Source organism: Stigmatopora nigra, chromosome 1 (assembly GCF_051989575.1).
Source record: "Stigmatopora nigra isolate UIUO_SnigA chromosome 1, RoL_Snig_1.1, whole genome shotgun sequence".
In the NCBI taxonomy this organism is placed as follows: domain Eukaryota; kingdom Metazoa; phylum Chordata; class Actinopteri; order Syngnathiformes; family Syngnathidae; genus Stigmatopora; species Stigmatopora nigra.
In genome coordinates, this window is record NC_135508.1 from 1,662,501 (window position 1) to 1,687,001 (window position 24,501).

General features: G+C 35.6%; 2 protein-coding genes across 5 annotated transcripts in view; one reads left to right on the plus strand and one right to left on the minus strand.

Annotated features, from left to right (window-relative positions):
- The window catches only part of samd11 (sterile alpha motif domain containing 11), an 80,825-nt gene extending 79,767 nt beyond the window's left edge, over positions 1-1,058 (plus strand). For all 3 annotated transcript variants that reach the window (XM_077714932.1, XM_077714914.1, XM_077714923.1), the window contains one exon: positions 1-1,058. This exon is cut by the window's left edge and continues 748 nt beyond it. The gene's annotated coding sequence lies outside the window, so the exon portion shown is untranslated.
- The window catches only part of noc2l (NOC2-like nucleolar associated transcriptional repressor), a 38,382-nt gene that overhangs the window by 4,194 nt on the left and 9,687 nt on the right, over positions 1-24,501 (minus strand). For both annotated transcript variants that reach the window (XM_077714952.1, XM_077714946.1), the window contains exons 11-18: positions 24,170-24,281; positions 19,586-19,699; positions 16,531-16,632; positions 16,283-16,426; positions 13,116-13,229; positions 12,888-13,020; positions 8,218-8,304; positions 6,842-6,968 (exon numbers count right to left, since the gene is read on the minus strand). In XM_077714952.1, coding sequence (XP_077571078.1) covers positions 6,844-6,968; positions 8,218-8,304; positions 12,888-13,020; positions 13,116-13,229; positions 16,283-16,426; positions 16,531-16,632; positions 19,586-19,699; positions 24,170-24,281 — 931 coding nt within the window. In that variant the 3' untranslated portion in view covers positions 6,842-6,843. The remainder of the gene's footprint in view (positions 1-6,841; positions 6,969-8,217; positions 8,305-12,887; positions 13,021-13,115; positions 13,230-16,282; positions 16,427-16,530; positions 16,633-19,585; positions 19,700-24,169; positions 24,282-24,501) is intronic.

Here is a 24,501-nt window from a genome sequence, read left to right on the forward strand (position 1 = left end):
GAATTGGAATTTCTGCAATATAAATTTGGTGTTCAAACTAAGGCCCACGGGCCAAATCTGGCCCGCCGAGTCATTTTTTTAGGGCCATGGAAAGTTACCTCCAAGTTTTTTCAATATACTTGTATAATGACAATAAAAGCATTTATTTCAATTGAAGTAGATTCTTGCTAAAATGATAAAATGGCGAAGTTTAGTCACTTTGAAAAATGTAAACAGTGATAATATAAATTTAATTATTGAAAATTTTTCTGGTTTTAGAAGGAATTTAGTTTATTTTTTGAATCACTTTATATATATAAAAATACAAATATAGTATGCTAATTATTTTTTCAAAATGTGTTAAATTCATATTATTTTTTAACTTCAGAAGAATAATTTATACTTAAATCAATTTGACACTTAATACTTGATGAAAAATATGGATAGTAGACAAATATTACAAATAAAAAATATTAAAAAACACAAAATTTAAGCTGTACAAAAAACTACTTTGAAATTTAGAAACGCATACTTTAGCAAATTTTAATAAGAAAAAAAATTTAAGTAATATGTTATGTTTCCTTTAAGAAAACAACCATTTTAAACGCCACTATTAGAAAGACCGCAGTCAAATTGTACACGCTATATAGTAACCAAATTTTAAATAAAAAAAACAGAATAACTTACCTTATTTCTCGCATATAAGCCGTATTTGTAAGTAAAAAATTACATTGTTTTAATAGTCTTTTTCAACAATAGATTTCTGCAAATTAACACTTACCGTTTGTTGGTTATTTTCTGTTTTGCAGTAAGAAAACAACCATTACTGGATAAATGACTAGCTTTCTTATGATATTACCCTAATAATGTTAAATATACAATGATTTTTCTTAAGTATTTCCTTTAAAAGTAATACATTAGTACTCCCTAAAATTTCTGAATCGGCTTATATGCGAGAAATTGTAAAATGTTATGATTTTAAGGCAATTTTAGGGGTGGCTTATATGCGAGAAATTGTAAAATTTGTATGATTTTAATGCAATTTTAAAGGGGAGGCTTATATGCGAGAGAATATGGTACATTTTTTTAGAAAATGTACGTTTTTTTTCTTTTCAGTGTGGCCCTATTTGTCCTTCGTCCAAAAAAACCAAATGTGTTTTTGTAGAATTGTGTTGACTACTGTGGGAGCTCTGAAAATGATACAAAAAATAATAATAATAATAAGAGGATTAATGATAAATCATGCAAAATTGTACAAAGTCATGCTTGAGATGAAAATACACCGAAGGTTACATAAGTGGTACGTTAATTTTTTTTGCGTAATGTAGATGCACGAAAAGGTTTTCTTTGCTATTAAAAAACAAAAAAAAATACAAAAAAAATCTAACAAAAAAAAACAACCTAATGTGACTCGCTCTACTTTTGTGGTACTTTTGTTCATATATTTTTCTCTCCTTTTTTTGGACTATTTTTTTTTTTAAATATTAAAAAGGCGCTCCAATTTTGAATGCTAATTTAGCATTTAAATGTGGACAAAAGTATTTATAGGACTTACTAGTAAATAAAGACAAATTCTATGTATTATAAGTAAAAGGATTCCAAAGATACTTTGACTTTTTTGTTTTTTGGTTGCAGGGAAAAAGAAGGCACAGAGCTCTTAATGCATTTTTTTTTTTTTTTTGTGGAATTAATCGACGCAAGCAATTGTTTGAAACGGTCCCTTTAAAGGTTTTGTCTTCATCCTATTTTTCTATTCACCGCACGGGTGAAATAAATCAGAAAGAAATGAAAACTTGTCTCTTGTTTTTTTCATTTTTGGGTGTGGATATTCTTTAAAAAAATGGGTTTGGGTTATATTTATGTTCACTATGTCGTTTTTTAATGGAAAAAAGCCTTACAATACTATGTCGTTTTTTACAAAAAAAGCCTTACAATACTATGTCGTTTTTAAATAAAAAAAGCCTTACAATAGTATGTAGTTTTTTTTTACGAAAAAATAACTTACTATACTGTCGTTTTATACAAAAAGCCTTACAATACTATGTCGTTTTTAAAGAAAAAAGCCTTACTATATACCATGTAGTTTTTTACGAAAAAAAAGCCTTTCTATACTGTTGTTTTATACAAAAAAGCCCTACAATAGTATGTCGTTTTTTTTACGAAAAAAAGCCTTACTATACTGTCGTTTTATAGAAAAAAGCCTTACAATAGTATGTCGTTTTTTTTACGAAAAAAAGCCTTACTATACTGTCGTTTTATACAAAAAAGCCTTACTATACTGTCGTTTTATGCAAAAAAAAAGCCTTACTATACTGTCGTTTTATGCAAAAAAAGCCTTACTATACTGTCATTTTATGCAAAAAAAAGCCTTACTATACTGTCGTTTTATACAAAAAAGCCTTACTATACATGGTCATTTTTTCAAGAAAAAGTCCTACGACACGGTGAGTTTTCAATAAAAAAAAGCCCTACCATACATGGTCATTTTTTAAATAAAAAAAGCCTTACAATACTATGTTGTTTTTAAAGAAAAAAGCCTTACAATACTATGTCGTTTTTAAAGAAAAAAGCCTTACTATATACTATGTAGTTTTTTTACGAAAGAAAAAGCCTTTCTATACTGTCGTTTTATACAAAAAAGCCTTACAAAAGTATGTCGTTTTTTTTTACGAAAAAAAGCCTTACTATACTGTCGTTTTATACAAAAAAGCCTTACAATAGTATGTCGTTTTATACGAAAAAAAGCCTTAATATACTGTCATTTTATACAAAAAAGCCTTACGATACTATGTCGTTTTTAAATAAAAAAGCCTTACTATATACTATGTAGTTTTTTACGAAAAAAGCCTTACTATACATAGTCATTTTTTCAAGAAAAAGCCTTACTATACATAGTCATTTTTTCAAGAAAAAGCCTTACTACACGGTCAGTTTTAAACAAAAAAGCCTTACTATACATGGTCATTTTTTAAATAAAAAAAGCCTTACAATACTATGTCGTTTTTAAAGAAAAAAAGCCTTACTATGTTGTTTTTATGTTCATTTTTTCTAGGGAACACTACGTATGATCACCCCGAGAAAACCCACACGAGCACCTCAACACAGGAAAGCCCACACTAAACTCTGAACCACGACGCAACTAAGCGCTCTTCCACCGGGACGCCAATATAACAACGAGCCCTTTGTAATGGATGAAAAAGCCAAATTAGAAGGTGGCGAATACGCGGGTTCTGGGAAAGTCGGCCGTCCGTCCGAGTGAGGTTTTGGCACAAAAACACAGAGGCCTGTGTTGCCGTTCTACCACCTGGGCCCAGCGTCTTGGCAAGGCATCAGATGCCGCCCCGCCAAGCTGGCGTGCCTCCTCCGCCGCCGCCGCCGCCTCGGGCCTCGGCGCCCGCCTCCTGCCCGGCCCGACTGGCCCCGCCCCCCTCTCTTCCTCTCGAGCCAACCCGCGTACTGGCCTGAGGGAGCCCGGAGGTGTGCAACATTGACATGCAAGTGCATGCTTCCATTTGCATAGATTTTTTGGGAGAAAATGGCCAAATTAGGCTTAAATAATGATCGAGATTCTGGTTAAAGAGTTCGTTTTTGATTGATTTTTAGTAAAATGTAGGGATTTGAAGAAGATTTAGGAATTATTTAGTGGTTGCGCATTTTTTTTGGAGCGAGTAAGACACGTCCAATCAGATTTCAGCGTAGATGTCTGTGTTGCTACGGGAGTGAAATCTGCCTAGTGATATACAGACGGAATGTGGAATTGACATAGAAAAGCATGTGTTGTATTTTTGGTGTCAGTACAGAGTAAATGTTTTAGGTTGATAAGCAAACTTTGCTGGAATTATTCTTTTTTTTTTTTTTTTTTAAATGGCGCACTAATGAGAGGTCATTTCTCGGCGAAACAAACGAGAGTTGCATTTTTGGGTGTTTTTTTTTTGTCCGTTAGTCATTGTGAATGGTGGAGCTTGTTCGCTAATACGAGAGCAGTATGCTACTTCTCGTTAGCAAATGGTCGTATGTTATCCTATGGTGAGGACATTTGTATGCATCATTTTGGGATTACAAAAGCAAACAACCCTCGATAGGTTGCATCTGAAATTTAGAGTGGAGGCGGAGACAATAGAGTCGAGAAAGGTATCAAAATGTCAAACAAAATTAGAATTAGGTCAAGTGTAAGGTTAGGGTGCTCGGACGTTTGGTCGCCGCTGTTGGGGTTGTCACATGCATTCAACCCTAACAAAACCCTAACCCTGTCCAAACCCTAACCCTAACCAAACCCTAACCAAACCCTAACCCTGACCAAACCCTAACCCTGTCAAAACCCTTACCCTGACCAAACCCTAACCCTGTCCAAACCCTAACCAAACCCTGACTGAACCCTAACCCTAACCAAACCCTAACCCTAACCAAACCCTAACCCTAACCAAACCCTAACCCTGTCCAAACCCTAACCAAACCCTAACCCTGACCAAACCCTAACCCTGACCAAACCCTAACCCAGTCCAAACCCTAACCCTAACCAAACCCTAACCAAACCCTAACCAAACCCTAACCCTGACCAAACCCTAACCCTGTCCAAACCCTAACCCTAACCGAACCCTAACCCTAACCAAACCCTAACCAAACCCTAACCAAACCCTAACCCTGACCAAACCCTAACCCTGTCAGAACCCTAACCCTGACCAAACCCTAACCAAACCCTAACCCTGTCCAAACCCTAACCCTGACCAAACCCTAACCCTGACCAAACCCTAACCCTAACCAAACCCTGTCCAAACCCTAAACCTGACCAAACCCTAACCCTAACCAAACCCTATCCCTGTCCAAACCCTAACCCTGACCAAACCCTAACCCTGTCCAAACCCTAACCCTGACCAAACCCTAACCCTGACCAAACCCTAAACCTGACCAAACCCTAACCCTAACCAAACCCTATCCCTGTCCAAACCCTAACCCTGACCAAACCCTAACCCTGTCCAAACCCTAACCCTGACCAAACCCTAACCCTGACCAAACCCTAAACCTGACCAAACCCTAACCCTGACCAAACCCTAACCAAACCCTAACCCTGACCAAACCCTAACCCTAACCAAATCCTAACCCTGACCAAACCCTAACCCTAACCAAACCCTGTCCAAACCCTAACCCTAACCCTGACCAAACCCTAACCCTGACCAAACCCTAACCCTGACCAAACCCTAACCCTGACCAAACCCTAACCCTAACCAAACCCTGTCCAAACCCTAAACCTGACCAAACCCTAACCCTAACCAAACCCTGTCCAAACCCTAACCCTAACCAAACCCTATCCCTGTCCAAACCCTAACCCTGACCAAACCCTAACCCTGTCCAAACCCTAACCCTGACCAAACCCTAACCCTGACCAAACCCTAACCCTGACCAAACCCTAAACCTGACCAAACCCTAACCCTGACCAAACCCTAACCCTGACCAAACCCTAACCCTAACCAAATCCTAACCCTGACCAAACCCTAACCCTGACCAAACCCCAACCATGTCCAAACCCTAAACCTGACCAAACCCTAACCCTGACCAATCCCTAACCCTGACCAAACACTAACCCCAACCAAAGAGTTGGAACTAATTAATTTGTTTTTAGTTCATTTCTACGGGAAACATTCATTTGAGTTACTATTAAATCAACATACAAGCTCAATCCCGGACCGAATTAAGCTCGTATCTCGAGGCGCCACTGTTTTTGTATCTTTTTTGTCAATTTTTTTAATGTTTCTTTAGGGTTAACAACTTCATTCTTGCCAAGAGACCTTGCAGCCCATGTGGGCTGCTCCGGACTGGTTTTACTGTTGCTAATTAGCAGCAGGCTCACAAAAGTCTTTGGGGTCGAGTCACACGTTTTTGGACCAAAAACACATTCATCTCGGGGACACGAGTGGTGTGACATCTGGACATTCTCTTGACTTTTTACACTTTAGCGTCTAACTCTTTAAACAGATGAAGGCGACACTCCAGCATCTGGAAATTTTACCCAAAGATGAGCCAGACTTGCCGGGTCTTTGATTTTTTCTTCCAAAAAAATTTCAAAACAAGGAAACATGTTTGAAGTATAGCTCTAAAAAAATGTTTGAGTTCTAAATGTTATCTATTAAACTTGAAAGACTTCCATCATAATCATTAAATTCTCCAAAAAAAATCTCTCTCATTACTGTGGTTTTTGATAAAAACTATTGTTTGTCCAAAAATTAAATAATAAACAAAAGTTTTTTTTATTTATTTGATTTTAGAAAGTGAAAAAAATAGTTATTTTGTATTGTTTATGTTTAAAAAAAGTTTTAAATCTAAATATTATCTGTTAACTTATAAAAACTTCCATCATAATCATTAAAATTCTCCCCAAAAATATCTCTCATTATTGTGGTTTTTGAAAAAAAAAAACGATTGTTTATCCAAAATTAAATAATAAATGAAAGTTTTTTTTCTGATTTGACTTTAGACAGTGAAAAAATAGTTATTTTGTATTGTTTATGTTTAAAGAAAGTTTTAAATCTAAATATTATCCATTAACTTATAAAGACTTCCATCAAAATCATTAAATTATCAAAAAAAATATCTCTCATTATTGTGGTTTTTGATAAACTTTTTGATAACTATTGTTTGTCTAAAATTAGATAATAAATCAAAGTTTTTTTTCTGATTTGACTTTAGACAGTGAAAAAAATAGTTATGTTGTATTGTTTATGTAAACTAATGGAATTGAATATCTTGAAAAAAATGTAAATATAGACAAATAGGAGGTTATTTGCTTTATAAATGGAAATTTGAATGTGTTTGTACTGTACAGAACTACGCAAACATTCATATAGTAATAAAAGTGTTAAAATAATACTTTTAGTCGTCGTCATCGTCGGATAGTTGAAGGTCTTCCACCACGTCTTCGTCTCCTTCGGCCATTTTCAAAAGATTGGAGGCTAACAAGGGCTGAGGCATTCTTGACGGCGCCTTATTTTTCTTGTCTAGAAGTAGAGAAAAATAATTGAAAAATTAAAAAAAAAAAAAAAAAAATGTAAGGTCTGTGTGGGTTTTCTCTGGGTACTCCAGTTTCCTCCCACATTCCAAAAACATGCATGCTAAGCTAATTGAACACTCTAAATTGCTCTTAGCTAGGTATGATTAGTTGTTTGTGTCATAATGCCCTGTAATTGGCTAGCCACCAATTCAGGGTGTTTCCTGAAATCAGATGGGATTGACTCCAGCACCCCCTGTGATCCTAGTGAGGATGAAGTGGTTTGGAAAATTAAATTAACAAAGATAAATGATGGACAGTTTACATTGGGATAAGGAGGGTTGTTAATCCACCTGTGTGCAGTTTGCATGTTCTTCTCAGGTCTGTGTGGGTTTTCTTTGGGTACTCCAGTTTCCTCCCACATTCCAAACACATGCTAAGCTAGCTGGTTGAACACTCTTAATTGCCCTTAAGCTATGACTATGAGCGTAAATGGTTGTTTCTCTTCTTGGGTGTAGAAAAATGAAGGGTTGATGAAAATATTTGTTGTTGTTTACACACATGTGTCAAAGTGATGGCCCGGGGGCCAGATCTGGCCCACTGCATCATATTGTGTGGCCCGGGAAAGTCAATGATGAGTGCCGATTTTCTGTTTTAGGATCAAATTCAAATGAAGAGTATAGATGTATATTACATTTCCTGATTTTTTTCCCCTTTAAATCAATAATTGTCATTTTTTAATCATTTTTTCCGTGTTTTTAGTTCAAAAATTGTTTTGTAAAATCAAAAAATATATTTAAAAAAGCTAAAATAAACATTGTTTTAAATCTATAAAAAACTGAATATTCAGGGCTTTTAATCCAGTTCTTATATTAAATTTCCTGATTTTTCCCCCCTTTTAAATCAATAATTGCCATTTTTAATCCATTTTTTTCTAAGTTTTTAGTTAAAAAATCAGTGTAAAATCTAATAATATACTTAAAAAAGCTAAAATAAACACTGTTTTAGATCTATAAAAAAACTGAATATTCAGATCTATAAAAAACGGAATATTCAGTTTTTTTTATAGATCTGAAACAGTGTTTAAGCTATTTTTGAATATATTTTCCGATTTTACAAAATGGTTTTTGAACTAAAAACTCTAAAAAACTAAAAAAATGATTAAAAAATGACAATTATTGAATATATTTTTCTAAAATGGTCCAACCCACATAAAATTAACACTAAAGCCGAATCTGACACCCCTGGTTTACACTCACCCAAGTCTCCATCTTTCATATTCGACAGCCCTTCACCATCATCATCATCATCATCGTCATCATCGTCATCATCATCTTCATTTTTGTCTGGACATAGAAACAGAGAACATCACAAGGAGATATAAAAAAAAATAAAAAATAAAAGCCATCATAAGCCCCTCCCCCACCCTCCCATCCACCAAGATGACTTTCCCCAAGTTCACGTAGCTCCGAGGCTGGCGTTCTTTGGAGAAAACTCGATGTGGGTCAACCATCAGAAGCAGCCGCAAAAGCACGTGCGTGTGCGTATAGACGCGCGTTTTTCCATCCCCCCCGCCATCCCAGAAATGGGACCTAAAGTCTATTACAGCCGCGCACAAACACCCGTGACAGTTTACTACTGGCAATTTCAGACGTCGTCGGCTCAAGGCCTAAATATGGCAAATGGAGATTGCAGGCAGGTTTCGTAGCAACGCTAGCAATGAAGGTTTCGCTATATATATATGTGTGTGTGTGTGTGTGTGTGTGTGTGTGTGTGTGTGTGTGTGTGTGTGTGTGTGTGTGTGTGTGTGTGTGTGTGTGCGGAATAGCCAAAGGGACGACGGGGTTTCGAATGCTTTGAAGTTAGGGTGTGATGAGAAGCTGGGGAGAAGACACACATACATACACACACATATCGTAGAATGGCTTCCTCCTTCCTGTATGCTACTATCGCAAGCACTACACTTTAAACCAGGGGGGGGTCAAACATACGGCCCGCGAGCCGGATCCGGCCCGTCTGGTGGTTTGGTACGGCCCGAGGAAGAAAGCTGCATTGTATAAAAAAATACGAATTTCTTTAAAATTTGTAGTTCTTGTATTCTCCGCTAGGGGCGCAGTGTTTTAGTACGTGCAGACAACATAAATTGACATTTATTTATGTTATGTTATTCTCTTGTTCATAATATATTGTTCGTAATGTAAAAGGAAAATTGTTTTAATAAATATTTTGATAATTGACTCATTCTTTGCACTAATTATTAGTATTAGTGACTAATACAAAGGTAAAAGTGGGCTTATTGTTAGTTCTATGTCATTTTGCAATGAGTTTACTGGTCCGGCCCGCTTGATCTCAAATTAAGCTGGATTCGCCCCCCAGACCAAAGGGAGTTTGACACCCCTGCCTTAAGCACAGACACAAATATAGCTAAAAATTTCAGGGCACTTTACTCTTCACTGTCTAAATTCAAATGTGTGTCTTTCTTAGGCTCGTACGATTAAAAGTGCTACTTTTAAAGTAGCGCTACATGGATTGTGATGCTAGTATTGAGAGAGCGCTAAAAACAATATAGGGTATTGGGGATACTATAGGATAATGTAAGATGTTGAGGTTCCAAGTGCAAGATGGCCGCGAGAGAGAAAGGGTAGAAGAAGAAAATAGTGAGGAGTTGAATTATTTTTGGTGGAAAATGTATGTCTTATGTGGTTTTTGAGAAGGGGGGGGAGGTTTTAATCTGGATGTTTTTGCTAGGTTATAGTACAGTGGTACCTCGAAATAGGAGCAATTTGGGATATGAGTAAAATTCTGGGTGAATATTTATCTTGAGATAGGAGTAAAATTTCGGGTAAATGTTTATGTTGAGATATGAGTAACATTTCGGGTGAATGTTTATCTTGAGATATGAGTAAAATTTTGGGTAAATGTTTATCTTGAGATATGAGTAAAATTTTGGGTAAATGTTTATCTTGAGATATGAGTAAAATTTCAGATAGATATTTATCTTGAGATAGGAGTACAATTTCGGGTGAATATTTATCTTGAGATATGAGTAAAATTTGGGGTGAATATTTGTCTTGAGATAGGACCACAATTTTGGGTAAATGTTTATCAGTAGATATGAGTAAAATTTTGGGTAAATATTTATCTTGAAATAGAAGTAAAAGTTCGGGTAAATATCTATGCTAGGTATCAAAATTTAAAACAAAATTTGAATTAAGTTTCGAGTAAAGTTCGATTAAACTTATTTTTGAGTGCATCTGCATCGTAATCCAAGTTCATTCAAATTAGTTTATGCTATGTTACGAGCACGTTGCCATGCAAAAAGTCTCATTTTACTACCATTAAACACATTTTAGTACACTATTAAACCACTAGTTACTTATTACTTTGTTAATAGATGCGAATTACAACAAATAAAACATTTTTTCCAATCCAACATCCTATTTTTGGTGTTTTTTCAGCGTTGGAACCACTTAATTACTTTTTAGTTCATTTCAATGGGAAACATCCATTTGACTTACAACTAAATCAACATATGAGCTCACCCCGGTAACAAACTAAGCTCATATCTTGAGCTACCCCTATATTTACAACACCATACGCCAATACAACACAACCACATATTAAATACCTAGCAAAACCAAAAAAAATGGTATAGTTTTAACTCTACTTTTAAAAAGTTGCCCTAAAATGACCCCCCCCCCCCCCCCCATCCACACACAAAAAAAACATCATTAGCCACTCCTTTGCGTTCCAGTGCCGTGCACGTCAACAAAGAAGCTCCCGGCGGCTAAAAAAATCGGACAACGGTCTTTGTATTCATGTGCCGTCGTCATTTGTGCGAACTCGCCAAAGAAAGCAAAAGAGGAAGCCGCCACCGCCATGGCCGCCACCTCTGGCTGTTCCACTGGTCTGGTTTGAATTAGGAACTCCCGCGGGGAACCCGGCCCGTACTTCCTGTCGACGGAGGTCAGTTTGTGTTTGTACTGGGCGCAGGAAAGAGTAACCAAAGGGAAGGAATGGAGCACGGAAGGTGGGCGGGGCTAAACATCTCCCAACAATCAGGTCCAGATGAATTAAAAAGCCAAAAAAAAAAAAAAAAATTCGGGCCGCTTAGTTGCTATTCTACCCGGCGACTAAACTTTTGTGGACGTGTCTTTTTGAGTAAAGATGGACGACAGTGGCGAAAGGACAAAGTGGAAAATAGCAAAGGAATAGAAGACGTCGTGTGATGACATTCTTTTGGATTTTAATGTCAGTATTGAAAGGTTAATTCAGTTTAAAAAAAGAAAAGGAAGATAAATTTAAGAATAAAAGGAGAGGGGAAAAACAAGAGTGAATGGGAGAAGGATGTGATGTAGCTAAATACCGCCCTCCAGAGGTTAATGTGGAGAATACATGGCGGATTACTTTAAATTGTTTTTTACGTTGAGGTATATAGTAATTTTTTTTTGTTAAATTTGTATTTATAACCTATTTTGATAAGGACATTATTAGTTAGAAAAAAAATGATAAGAATATAAAACAAAGCCATTTTTTTGTGTTTTTCTGTTTTTTAATGTTAATTTAAGTAAAAACTAAATTGTCCAATCGGTGTAAAGGCTTTTTATCTACCTGACCATTCAATGAAAAAACGTATTTCTGGACTCCCATTTTCCATTAAAATTAAAATAGAATAAAAACAACAAATTTCCTCATTTTTTTTCAAACCACCATTTTTCTTATTTGAAGCATTAACATCTATTAATATAAAAATATTAACACTTTTAGCTTATGTAAATTCAAATCAATTAAACACTAACAAAAGAAGATAATGAACGAAAACTTGTCAGAAAACTCTCGCAAAGTAGGGTCAACCCTATTAAAAATTTAAAAAATATTTTTTTAAAAACAGTGCTGAGTCCTAGTAGCAAGAATGGCTTCTGGTTAAAAGTTTTAGCGTGAATTTTCACATTTTTAAGAACTTAAAAAAATATTTATATACTGTATTTTCACCATTATAAGGCGCACTAAAAAGTCTTCAATTTTCTCCAAAATAGACAGTGCGCCTTATAATACAGTGCGCCTTATATATGTAAAAATACAGAAAAACAAAAAAAACACCACTGTCGGATATTAAAAAAACACAAACGCCTGAACTGGGGAAATACTGTTAAATATGCAGATGCCATCTTAGTTTACAACATCTTCCATCATATAGCTCCTCCCCCACTGCAAGTTTTTGTATAAAAAAAATCCCAAACAGCAACAATGGCTGGCTCTAGAGGTGACTGTGAAGTAGTGAGTGCTTCAAACCTGGAAGTCAATAGCAATTACCGTATTTTCACCACTATAAGGCGCACTTAAGTCTTAAATTTTCACCAAAATAGACAGTGCGCCTTATAATCCAGTGCGCCTTCTTTATGGAAAAAAACAGAAAAGCAAAAACAAAAAACCACCACTGTCGGACATTAAAAAAACACAAACGCCTGAACTGAAAGAATACTGTAAAATATGCAGATCAGCCATCTTAGTTTACAAAATCTTCCATCATATAGCTCCTCCCCCACTGCAAGATTTTATACCAAAAAATCCAAAACATCAACAATGGCCGGCTCTAGAGGTGACTGTGTAGTGAGTAAGTGTTTCATACCTGGAAGTCAATAGCAATTACCGTATTTTCACCACTATAAGGCGCACCTAAGTCTTAAATTTTCTCCAAAATAGACAGTGCGCCTTATATATGGAAAAAATGTCATTCATTGAGGGTGCGCCCTATAATGCGGTACGCCTTATACTATATAAATCCGCAATGTAGTGATGCCGCAAAAGTTGAAATAGCGAGGTATTACTGTACTAAAAATGTATGCGAAAAGCCATATTTGACATCTTAAAGAAAAAAACGGATGTTTTTGAGTTTCCAGTTTTACTAATTGAAGAGTGAAGGCCTTACCTTTGATTTTGACAATGTCGTCATCATCATCGTCAGAATCGCTTTCAAACAATCCCTTAAACTCCTTTTTGTCCTCGGCTTTCCTGCTATGAAACGTTTTGCGTTTAATTTCTGGCAGATCCAGATCCTCCATCTTTAAAAAGCAGAAATAATATTGTTGATTTGATTTTGATGACTCATGGCAGTCATAAAAAGACTAATTTATTAATTTTTTGGTTGTCTAATTACCCTTTCTTTGCCAGATATCTCCAACTGAATCTCCTTTTCTCTCAACTTCTTCCATTGGGTGTAGAATTTACTAAGAGGAGTTCCTTCTTTTTGGAGAACTCTTTCCCAGGCCACCTGAAATGGGATAAAAAATCAAAATTAGACCACCAGGTAAACAAAAGTTCCAAAACATAAAAAAAATATATATATATAATTCCCAAGGCAAAACACACTCAAGCCAGCATTACTGAAATTTATCTCTTTATTATTATTTTTTTTTAGAAAATGTAATGTTTGGAAAATAACTGTGCTGTACGCATTTGGAATTATATATATATATATATATTTTAATACTCAGCCTTTTCACTAATTTGTGCAATTTTTAAGAATTCCTTCAAATAGGATCATTCAATTCATTTGATTTAAAAATAATACAATTTGGTTATAACTCTTGAATTCATACCAAAAGAGGGCCGCAAAAAAATCACCCCGGGACCACAATTGGCCACCAACCCGCAGGTTTCAGACCCCTGTCCCATATTATTTTAGCCCTTCAAATTGGATAATTCAATAAACGGATGCATTCGATTAAAAAAATGATATAATTTGGTTATTGCTTTTAAACTCATCAAAAGAGGGCCACAAAAAATGTCTCGGGACCGCAGTTGGCCCACAACCCGCAGATTTGAGACCCACAGAGACCACTTCAAATTGGATGATTCAATTAACTGATTGATTTGATTTAAAAATTGTATAATTTGGTTATTGCTCTTAAACACACCAAAAGAGGGCCACCAAAATATTGTCCGGGGACCACAATTGGCCCCCAACCCGCAGATTTGAGAGCCCTAACCCATATTCTTACCCCCCTCAATATGAATCATTCAATAAATCGATTGATTTAATTACCTAATAGATATTTTAGTTGTTGCTCTTAAACATCAAATGACGGCCACACAAAAAAACATCCCTCAACCACAATTGGCCCGCAGCCCACAGGTTTGAGACCACTGTCCCATATTCTTACCCCCTAAATAATAATCATTCAATAAATCAATTCAGTGAATTAAATATTAGATCTTTTGGTTATCGCTCTTAAACTCATCAAATAACGACCACAAAAAAATCATCCCTGAACCACAATTGGCCCCCAGCCCACATATTTGAGACCACTGTCCCATATTCTTACCCCCTAAATAATAATCATTCAATAAATCGATTCAGTTAATTAAATATTACATCTTTTGCTTATCGCTCTTAAACTCATCAAATGACGACCACAAAAAAAATCATCCCTGAACCACAATTAGCCCCCAGCCCGCATGTTTGAAACCCCTACCCTCTATTCGTGCAATAAAAACAGTTAATAAAAAGCCATTTCTCCACAAAAGCCCTTAAATGGTCAGAATATCCTCAAATTAAACAAAACCAAATGATAAAAAAAATGTCGCTATTTTGCTACATGCTAATGCCATGCATTTGTTCATTTGCCTTTTGTTGTTGACAATTAGATAATCCGGGTGGGCTGCTTAGTGGCCAGGAGGGGTCCCTGGCCTTTTACACAGCGGCGGGGTGACGTCCCCTTTCCTCTCGCCCGCCCGCGGGGACACCTCCGCCGCCGCCAGGAAGCGGATGCCATGGTGACAACATCCATTGAGACAGCCGCGGTGGCGGTGGCGGCGGCGGCGCCGGCGAGATCTCGGCAGGAGGAGCCGAGCTGTCTGTTTGTCTAGTGCGCTCGTGTTTGCACATCTTATTGCCTCAACCGCCTATAATCACTAAAACCCATCTTTTACTGATTTGGAGCAGACGGATGAGCTTGTAAAAGTTGGAATCGGAGTGAGTGTCACAAATGGACGGATTGCTGATTACGTGATATACTATCCCAAGGGGTGGGTACAACTTTTAGGGCCCTGGGGAGGGGCTACATTGACTTTAAAAATGTGACAGATGGGCTGGGTTAGCATAAGATAGGATACATGTAAAAAAAGTGCATCCGTTAACAGTACATATGAAATGTAAACAGAAAAATAGGACTCAAGTATTAATATACTCATCACTCATTATTCAAGTAAAAAGTATCAAGTATAAAGTCAAGTCAAAAGTAATGTATTAAGAAATATTAAAATGTCATTTCAAAAAAGATAGAGGGGGCTGTAAAACACCAAAAACAAATAAGAGTGGACAGAACTACTGCCACTGGCTTCCGTGTGACGGCGCCATCTTGGGGATAAAAAAAATATATATATTTGGATAACGTCGGCGGGCCGGATGTGGCCCGCAAGCCGTAGTTTGCCCATATATGTCCTATCCTATCCAGGACTGCGGTATCTAAAACTAGAAAATTCATTAATTTTAGAGTAAAGTTAGATTAAACATATTTCTGAGTGTGTCTGCATAGTAATTCAAGTTAATTTAGATTTGATTATGTTATGTTACGAGCGCGTTGCTGTGCAAAAAACATCTCCTCCCCCACCGCAAGATTTTATACAAAAAAATCCAAAACATCAACAATGGCTGGCTCTAGAGGTGACTGTAAAATAGTGAGTGCTTCATACCTGCAAGTCAATAGCAATTACCGTATTTTCACCACTATAAGGCGCACTTAAAAGTCTTAAATATTCTCCAAAATAGACAGTGCGCCTTATAATCCAGTGCGCCTTATATATGGAAAATAAACAGAAAACCAAAAACGAAAAACCACCACTGTCGGATATTAAAAAAAAACACAAACGCCTGAACTGAAACAATACTGTTAAATATGCCTCAGATGCCATCTTAGTTTACAAAATCTTCCATCATATAGCTTCTCCCCCACTGCAAGATTTTATACCAAAAAAATCCCAAAGATCAACAATGGCTGGCTCTAGAGGTGACTGTAAAGTAGTGAGTACTTCATACCTGGAAGTCAATAGCAATGACCGTATTTTCACCACTATAAGGCGCACTTAAAAGTCTTACATTTTCTCCAAAATAGACAGTGCGCCTTATATATGGAAAAAAATGTCATTCAATGAGGGTGCGCCTTATAACGCGGTGCGCCTTATAGTCGTGAAAATACGGTAAATAAACTACACGCTAATTCCGGGTATCAATTGGACAAAGTATACCCATGCAAATTCAACATGACAAAATGTTTGAGTGAATATTAACAATGCCAATTTTTTTTAGCCCCTCCCCCCACTCACCACAGCATCGGTGTCAGCCACTCCGAAGTTGACGCTCAGTCGCTTGGCCGTGATGTAGTCGGCGTTCTCCTGCACTTTTTCCAGCAGCTGGCGTACCGGCTTGCAGTAATTGGCCACTTTGCATTCTTTCAGGAAGGCTTTCAGCTAAACGGGGAACGGGGGGGTCGGTCAGGGGGAGCGTAACATTTACGGCGTCCGTTACGAATGAGAGGCGGCGCCAAGAAACAATTAGGAAAGTGAAGAAGTACCTGAATTATGGTGGGAAGGGCCAGCTCGGGGAAACCGATGGAGCTGGACTGAGTTTGGAAATATTCCAGCATGTGGTCGTAGAGTTGGTCGATCAAGCCATCCTAAAAGGGGGAGTCAAAAGGATAAAATTAAGTTTGGTGTATTTACTGTATTTTCTGGCATATAAGCCGCATTTGGAACTGAAAAAAATGGCTGAATTAAGGGTACGGCTTATATGCGCATAAGACTTGTTGTACTCTTTAAGCAGTACCGTATTTTCACGACTATAAGGTGCACATAAAAGCTTTATTTGTTTGCCGTATTTTCTGGCATATAAGCCGCATTTGGAACTAAAAAAATGATGACTGAATGAAAGGGTACGGCTTATATGCACATAAGACTTGCTAGACTCTTTCAGCAGTACCGTATTTTCACGACTATAAGGCGCACATAAAAATTTGATTTGTTTACCGTATTTTCTCGCATATAAGCCGCATTTGGAACTGAAAAAAATGACTGAATTAAGGGTACGGCTTATATGCGCATAAGACTTGCTATACTCTTTCAGCAGTACCGTATTTTCACGACTATAAGGTGCACATAAAAGCTTTATTTGTTTGCCGTATTTTCTGGCATATAAGCCGCATTTGGAACTAAAAAAATTATGATGACTGAATGAAGGGTACGGCTTATATGCGCATAAGACTTGCTGTACTCTTTCAGCAGTACCGTATTTTCACGACTATAAGGCGCACATAAAAGCTTGATTTTTTTACCGTATTTTCTGGCATATAAGCCGCATTTGGAACTAAAAAAATTATGATGACTGAATCAAGGGTACGGCTTATATGCGCATAAGATTTGCTGTACTCTTTCAGCAGTACCGTATTTTCACGACTATAAGGATCACATAAAAATTTGATTTGTTTACCGTTTTTTCTCACATATAAGCCGCATTTGGAACTGAAAAAAATGACTGAATCAAGGGTACGGCTTATATGCGCATAAAACTTGCTGTACTCTTTCAGCAGTACCGTATTTTCAAGACTATAAGGATCACATAAAAATTTGATTTGTTTACCGTTTTTTCTCGCATATAAGCCGCATTTGGAACTAAAAAATATGATGACTGAATCAAGGGTACGGTTTATATGCGCATAAGATTTGCTGTACAATTTCAGCAGTACCGTATTTTCACGACTATAAGGCGCACATAAAAATTTGATTTGTTTGCCGTATTTTCTGGCATATAAGCCGCATTTGGAACTAAAAAACGTTTTGACTGAATGAAAGGGTACGGCTTATATGCGCATAAGACTTGCTATACTCTTTCAGCAGTACCGTATTTTCACGACTATAAGGCGCACATAAAAATTTGATTTGTTTAACGTGTTTTCTGGCATATAAGCCGCATTTGGAACTAAAAAATATGATGACTGAATCAAGGGTACGGCTTATATGCGCACAAGATTTGCTATACGGCAAAGTAACATTTACAATGTGTTGGTTATTTTCTGTTTTACAGTAAGAAAACAAACATTACAACATGAATTAATTCCTTATGATATTGACCCTAATAATGTGTTTCTGACTCATAAAGTATCTCATAAATAGTGCCATGATTTTTCTTAAGATTTTCCTTTCAAAGTAACACATTTGTACTCCCTATTAAAACCATGAATATGGAGGCGAAAATTGTCAATCAAGATGCGGCTTATACGCAAGAAATTGTAAAATTCAACGATTTTGAGGCAATTTTAAGGCTTATATGCGAGTAAATATGGTAATAAGCGACAGCACATATACCCTATAGATATAAATATAGAGTTATAGATATAGTTATAGAGTTATAGATATAGTAATAAATATAGATAAAGATATAGAGTTATAGATATAGATAGAGTTATAGATATAGGTAGAGTTATAGATATAGATAGAGTTATAGATATAGATAGAGTTATAGATATAGTTATAAATATAGATAAAGATAGAGTTATAGATATAGATAGTTATAGATATAGATAGAGTTATAGACATAGATATAGAGTTATAGATATAGAGTTATAGATATAGAGTTATAGATATAGAGTTATAGATATAGAGTTATGGATAGAGTTATAGATATAGAGTTATAGATATAGAGTTATAGATATAGAGTAATAGATATAGTTATAGATATAGATTTATAGATATAGTTATAGATAGAGTTATATATATAGTTATACATATAGAGTTATAGATATAGTTATACATATAGAGTTAGAGATATAGTTATAGATATAGAGTTATAGATAGTTAGAATTATAGATATAGTTATAGATAGAGTTAAAGAGTTATAGATATAGTTATAGATATAGTTATAGATATAGAGTTATAGATATAGAGTTAGAATTATAGATATAGTTATAGATAGAGTTAAAGAGTTATAGATATAGTTATTGATATAGAGTTATAGATATAGTTATAGATATAGAGTTATAGATATAGAGTTATAGATATAGAGTTATAGATATAGAGTTATAGATAGAGTTATAGATAGAGTTATAGATATAGACATAGATATAGATATAATGTACGATTGAAGCCGGTGGCTAATTTCCACCTTTATAGTCAATACAATACGCCATGTTTGAAAATCCAATCGACATTTATTAAACACTTTTCGTCAGGGTTTATTTCGGGATGATTCCATAAAAGACGGCAGATTTTGGGGAATGTGTGCCGAGTAGGAGGAGGGAAAGGCGGCCATTACAAAGCACGTGAGGAGGAATAATCCCAGCATGCCGTGCTGGAAGCGTGGTGACTTAGAGACAGTTTTAAAGGCTTGGAAGGAGAGATTTGAGGGCTCAATTCCCCCCTTCTGGGTGCAAAAACGCGGACTTGACGTAAAGTGTCGGGTGTCTTAACGTGAAAACAACGTCGGGTGACGCCCGATTGGCTGTAATTATTTTAAAAATCTGTTCAAATGTTTGACCTTTGACCTTTGACTACTGTGCGCATTTGTCAACCAATCAAAAAGGGGTTGATTTTTGATGAAATGTGTGTTTTGTTGTTGTTTTTGTGATGTTGAAATACCTTGTATGCTTTCTCCAACAGGTTGATTTTGTTGAGTTTTAAGATGACGGCAAAGTTGATTGGTTTGTTGCTAATTCGGCCGGGTTTTTTGTTGAAGTCCACTTGCTCGAAAACCTGGGAAGGAAATTGTAAGACATGTTAGACTTGCATTTATATATAAAAATAATAATTATGAAGGATTCTAAAAGAAAAAAACAATGAAGGATTCTAAAAGTGCATAGGTAATATTTTAGGCTTTAATTAACATTGTATTGATTTTATAAGTGTATTTATAATGATCAAAAATATATACGAAGGATTCTAAAGGTACATAAGTAAAATTTTTAACTTTATCAACACTGTATTAAATATATAAATGTATTTATAATGATAAAAATATATTAAAGTAATGATGAATGATTCTGAAAGTATATAAGTAAAAGTTTACACTTTATTACCATTGTAATAATTATCTAAATGCATTTAAAATGAGAAAAAAATATATTAAAATACCTATAAAGGATTCTAAAAGTACATGAGTAAAATTGTATACTACATTAACATTGTATTTATAATGATAAAAAAACATTTAAATAATTATGAAGGATTTTAAAAGTACACAAGTAACATTTTTTGACTTAATTAACATTGTATTAGTTATATAAATGCATTTAAAATGACCAAAAATATATTAAAATAACTATCAAGGATTCTAAAAGTACATGATTAAAATTGTATACTTGATTAAAATTGTATTGTATAAAATAACATTTAAATAATTATGAAGGATTCTAAAAGTACATAAGTCAAATTTTAGACTTAAGTGTTAATTTTGACTAATGTATTTATAATGATAAAAAAAAATATTAAAATAATTATGACGAATTCTTAAAGTACAGAAGTAAAAGATTTAATTAACATTGTATTAATTTTATGAATGTATTTATAATGACAAATAACATAAAATAATTATGACAGATTCTTAAAATACAAAGTAAAATTTCAGACTTGATTACCATTGTAATAATTGCAATAATGTATTTATAATACCAAAAAAGATTAAAATAATTATGGAAGATTCTAAAAGTACATAACTAAAATTTTAACTTGACTAAAATGTTATTAAATGATTTTATAATGATCAAAAATATATACAAATAAAACAAATATGACGGATTCTAAAAGTACATAAGTAAAATTTTAGACTTGATTACCATTGTAATAATTGCACTAATGTATTTATAATACTAAAAAAGATTTTAAAATAATTATGGAAGATTCTAAAAGTACATAACTAAAATTTTAACTTGACTAAAATGTTATTAAATGAATTTATAATAATCAAAAATATATACAAATAAAACAAATATGAAGGATTCTAAAAGCACAAGATTTTTTTTAGACTTGATTAGCATTATGATGATTAAAAATATACTAAGATAATTATGAAGCACTCTAAAAGTACATACTTTAAAGATAACACACTAAAAAAAATACACTATAAACAGTCACTTGCCCTATAAAGGCTTACGAATGCCCCCAAAAAAATGACCAAAAAAAAAGTTTAAATCTTTAAGTATCAACTTTTAAATAACTAAACTGAAGCCATTAATATGCCCTTCTTCCCCCCTTCTCTCATTCGTCTTTCTACAACGGTCATGTGGGACATTCTTAGTCTGGGACAGACAATTCCAGCCAAAAAAGCGCCGACCATCAGTCAGTCGGTGTCTGTCTGTCCACATACTTTTGGCTTCCCGCTCGTGTCGAAAATACGCGGCGTGTGCTCGTTTGAAGCTATTTCTGACACCCGCTTATCGTTGTGCGGTTTCGTCCGCCTGTGTGGTCGTTAATGCGCTCAGTGTGTGTGTGTGTGTGTGTGTGTGTGTGTGTGTGTGTGTGTGTGTGTGTGTGTGCGAGGCAGAGCGGCGTCGCTGGCCGTTGCTGTCTCTATAAACAGAGGATGTGGCGGCGGCGGTCTGGGTGGGTGGGTTTGGGGTGGGGGGGTTTTGTGGGGGAAGTGGGACAACACACGCACGCACAAAAAAGCTCCAACTCAAAAAAAAATAAAAAAAACCTTTTCTAATGGAGCGGCAAGAACGAGAAGCGCTGCTACTGCTTTAATTAATTCAGAAGCAGACTGTGTACCGTATTTTCACGACCATAAGGCGTACTTAAGTCTTCAATTTTCTTCAAAATAGACAGTGCGACTTATAATACAGTGCGCCTTATATATGGAAAAAACAGAAAAACAAAAACAAAAAAACACCACTGTCGGATATTTAAAAAACGTAAACGCCTGAACTGAATACTCAATACTGTTAAATATGCAGATGCCATCTTAGTTTACAAAATCTTCCATCATATAGCTCCTCCTCCACTGCAAGATTTTATACCAAAAAAATCCAAAACATCAACAATAGCTGGCTCTAGAGGTGACTGTAAAGTAGTGAGTGCTTCATACCTGGAAGTCAATAGCAATTACCGTATTTTCACCACTATTAGGCGCTCTTAAAAGTCTTCCATTTTCTCCAAAATAGACAGTGCGCCTTATATATGGGAAAAAAAACAAAAACGAAAAACCACCACTGTCGGATATTAAAAAAAACGCAAAGGCCTGAACTGAATACTCAATACTGTGAAATATGCAGATGCCATCTTAGTTTACAAAATCTTCCATCATATAGCTCCTCCCCCACTGCAAGATTTTATACCAAAAAATCCAAAACATCAACAATGGCTGGCTCTAAAGGTGACTGTAAAGTAGTGAGTGCTTCATACCCGGAAGTCAATAGCAATTCCCGTATTTTCACCACTATAAGGCGCACTAAAAAGTCTAAAATTTTCTCCAAAATAGACAGACAGTGCGCCTTATAATACAGTGCGCCTTATATATGGAAAAAATGTCATTTATTGAGGGTGCGCTTTATAATGCGGTGCGCCTCATAGTCTTGAAAATACGGTACCTTTTATAAGAAAGAGGGCGAACTAAAAAAAACGGGAAAAAAATGGAGAAAAAAATGTTTTTATTCTGGGTTGGCTAAATGGGGCACGGCCTAAACGCGGGTGAATGGACGGTTAAGATGGGGGGGGGGGGGGGGGGGTTGTGTTTTTGGAGGGCAAAGGGTAGACAGGATGTGGCCCGCACAGAGTGTTCAGACCGCAGTGTGAACCCCAACCATGACTTTATCGCTTGTGTCAAACTGATACACGCATAAAACCCACACACAAAGAGCGTTCCCATTGGTGCTGACATTCGAAAACACTCACAAAAACACACCTGATTCCGAGAAGCGGTTTATCGGCGGTGACGTTAAATTTGACGAGGCCACACAGCTCTGGTTTGTTGGCCAAGGCGGAAAAGTAGGACGGAAACTACATTTGTTAGTGGTTTTGCACTCGGGTTGCTTCGGTTAATAGATGCATCGACAAGTCTGAATCTCAGATTGAGAACGAGTATGCTTTGATAGTTATATAGCTTTCAATCTTTATGTTTTTTCCTGTATCATTTCAAATGGTGTACGCCACAGGTGTCAAAGTGGTGGCCCGCGGGCCAAATCTGGCCCGCCACATCATTTTGTGTGGTCCGGGAAAGTAAATGATGAGTGCTGAATTTCTGTTTTAGGATGAAATTAAAATGAAGAGTATAGTTGTATATTAAAATTCCTGATATTCCCCCCTTTTAAATCAATCATTGTAATTTTTTAATCAATTTTTTTCTGCGTTTTTAGTTCAAAAATAATTTTGTGAAATCTAAAAATATATTTAAAAAAAGCTAAAATAAACATTGTTTTAGATTTATAAAAAACAAAATATTCAGGGCTTTTAATTCATTTCTTTTAATCCATTTATAAAAACAAAAAAATCTAAATATTATATCAAAAATAGTACGGCCCACATGAAAACGAGTTGACCTTAAAGTGGCCCGCAAACCAAATTCTGAGTCTGACACCCTTGGTATAGATGTACATTAAAATTCCCGATTTTCCCCCTTTTAAATCAATAATTGTCATTTTTAATCCGTTTTTTCTGGGTTTTTAGTTCAAAAATCATTTTGTAAAATCTAAAAATATATTTAAAGACAATCTAAAATAAACATTGGTTTAGATAAATAAAAAACGGAATATTCCGGTCCTTTAATCCACTTCATTTAATCCATTTATTTAAAAAAAAAACTAAATATTATATTTAAAATAGTCCAGCCCACATGAAATCGGGTTGACACCCTTGATGTACGCCATACAACAACTATTATAATTTTTTTTTTTGGAAAACCGATCTCATTTCAGCCATTTTGGCTCTAATCCGGATTGTTTCGGTCACTGGTAGCAGACAAAAACGTCATCATCGACTGCTAATATTGTCATGCCTTAAACATACCTTTTCCCTATCTAAATATAGCATGTCAGCAAGCAATGTACCCAAACACTCAAGCTATCATCGCCATACAGCGACATCTACAGAAATTTTGAGAATTTTAAGTACGCCCCATGTGAGTAAATATGTGCCACGTTGCATTTGTACATTTTTTTTATGGTTTAATAAGGGGAATTGCAAACGCGGCCATTTTGATGCACGCTAGTGGAAGAAAAAGCGATGGAGTCTTACCTCAACGAGGAAAGGGAGAACCGGGACAAATGTATTTGTACTGCTGGATAGCAGAGTGAGGGATCGGCAACAATGGATCCTCAAAGGATAATATCTGGCTGAGGGGACCAGCCTGAAAAGAAACAACGGGTTAGTGGTGCCATCTGCTGGTGGCGAAAGGGATAGGAGCAAGAAAAAATACAGTAGAGCTGACAAATACTACAAATCTTCTGTAGTTTACTGAGACAGCTTTTACCACTAAATAAAAATAAATTAATTAATTATATATATATTTTTTAAATAAATTAAAAAAACATTTTTCCAGCAATTTACAGAAAATAATAAGAAGTTAT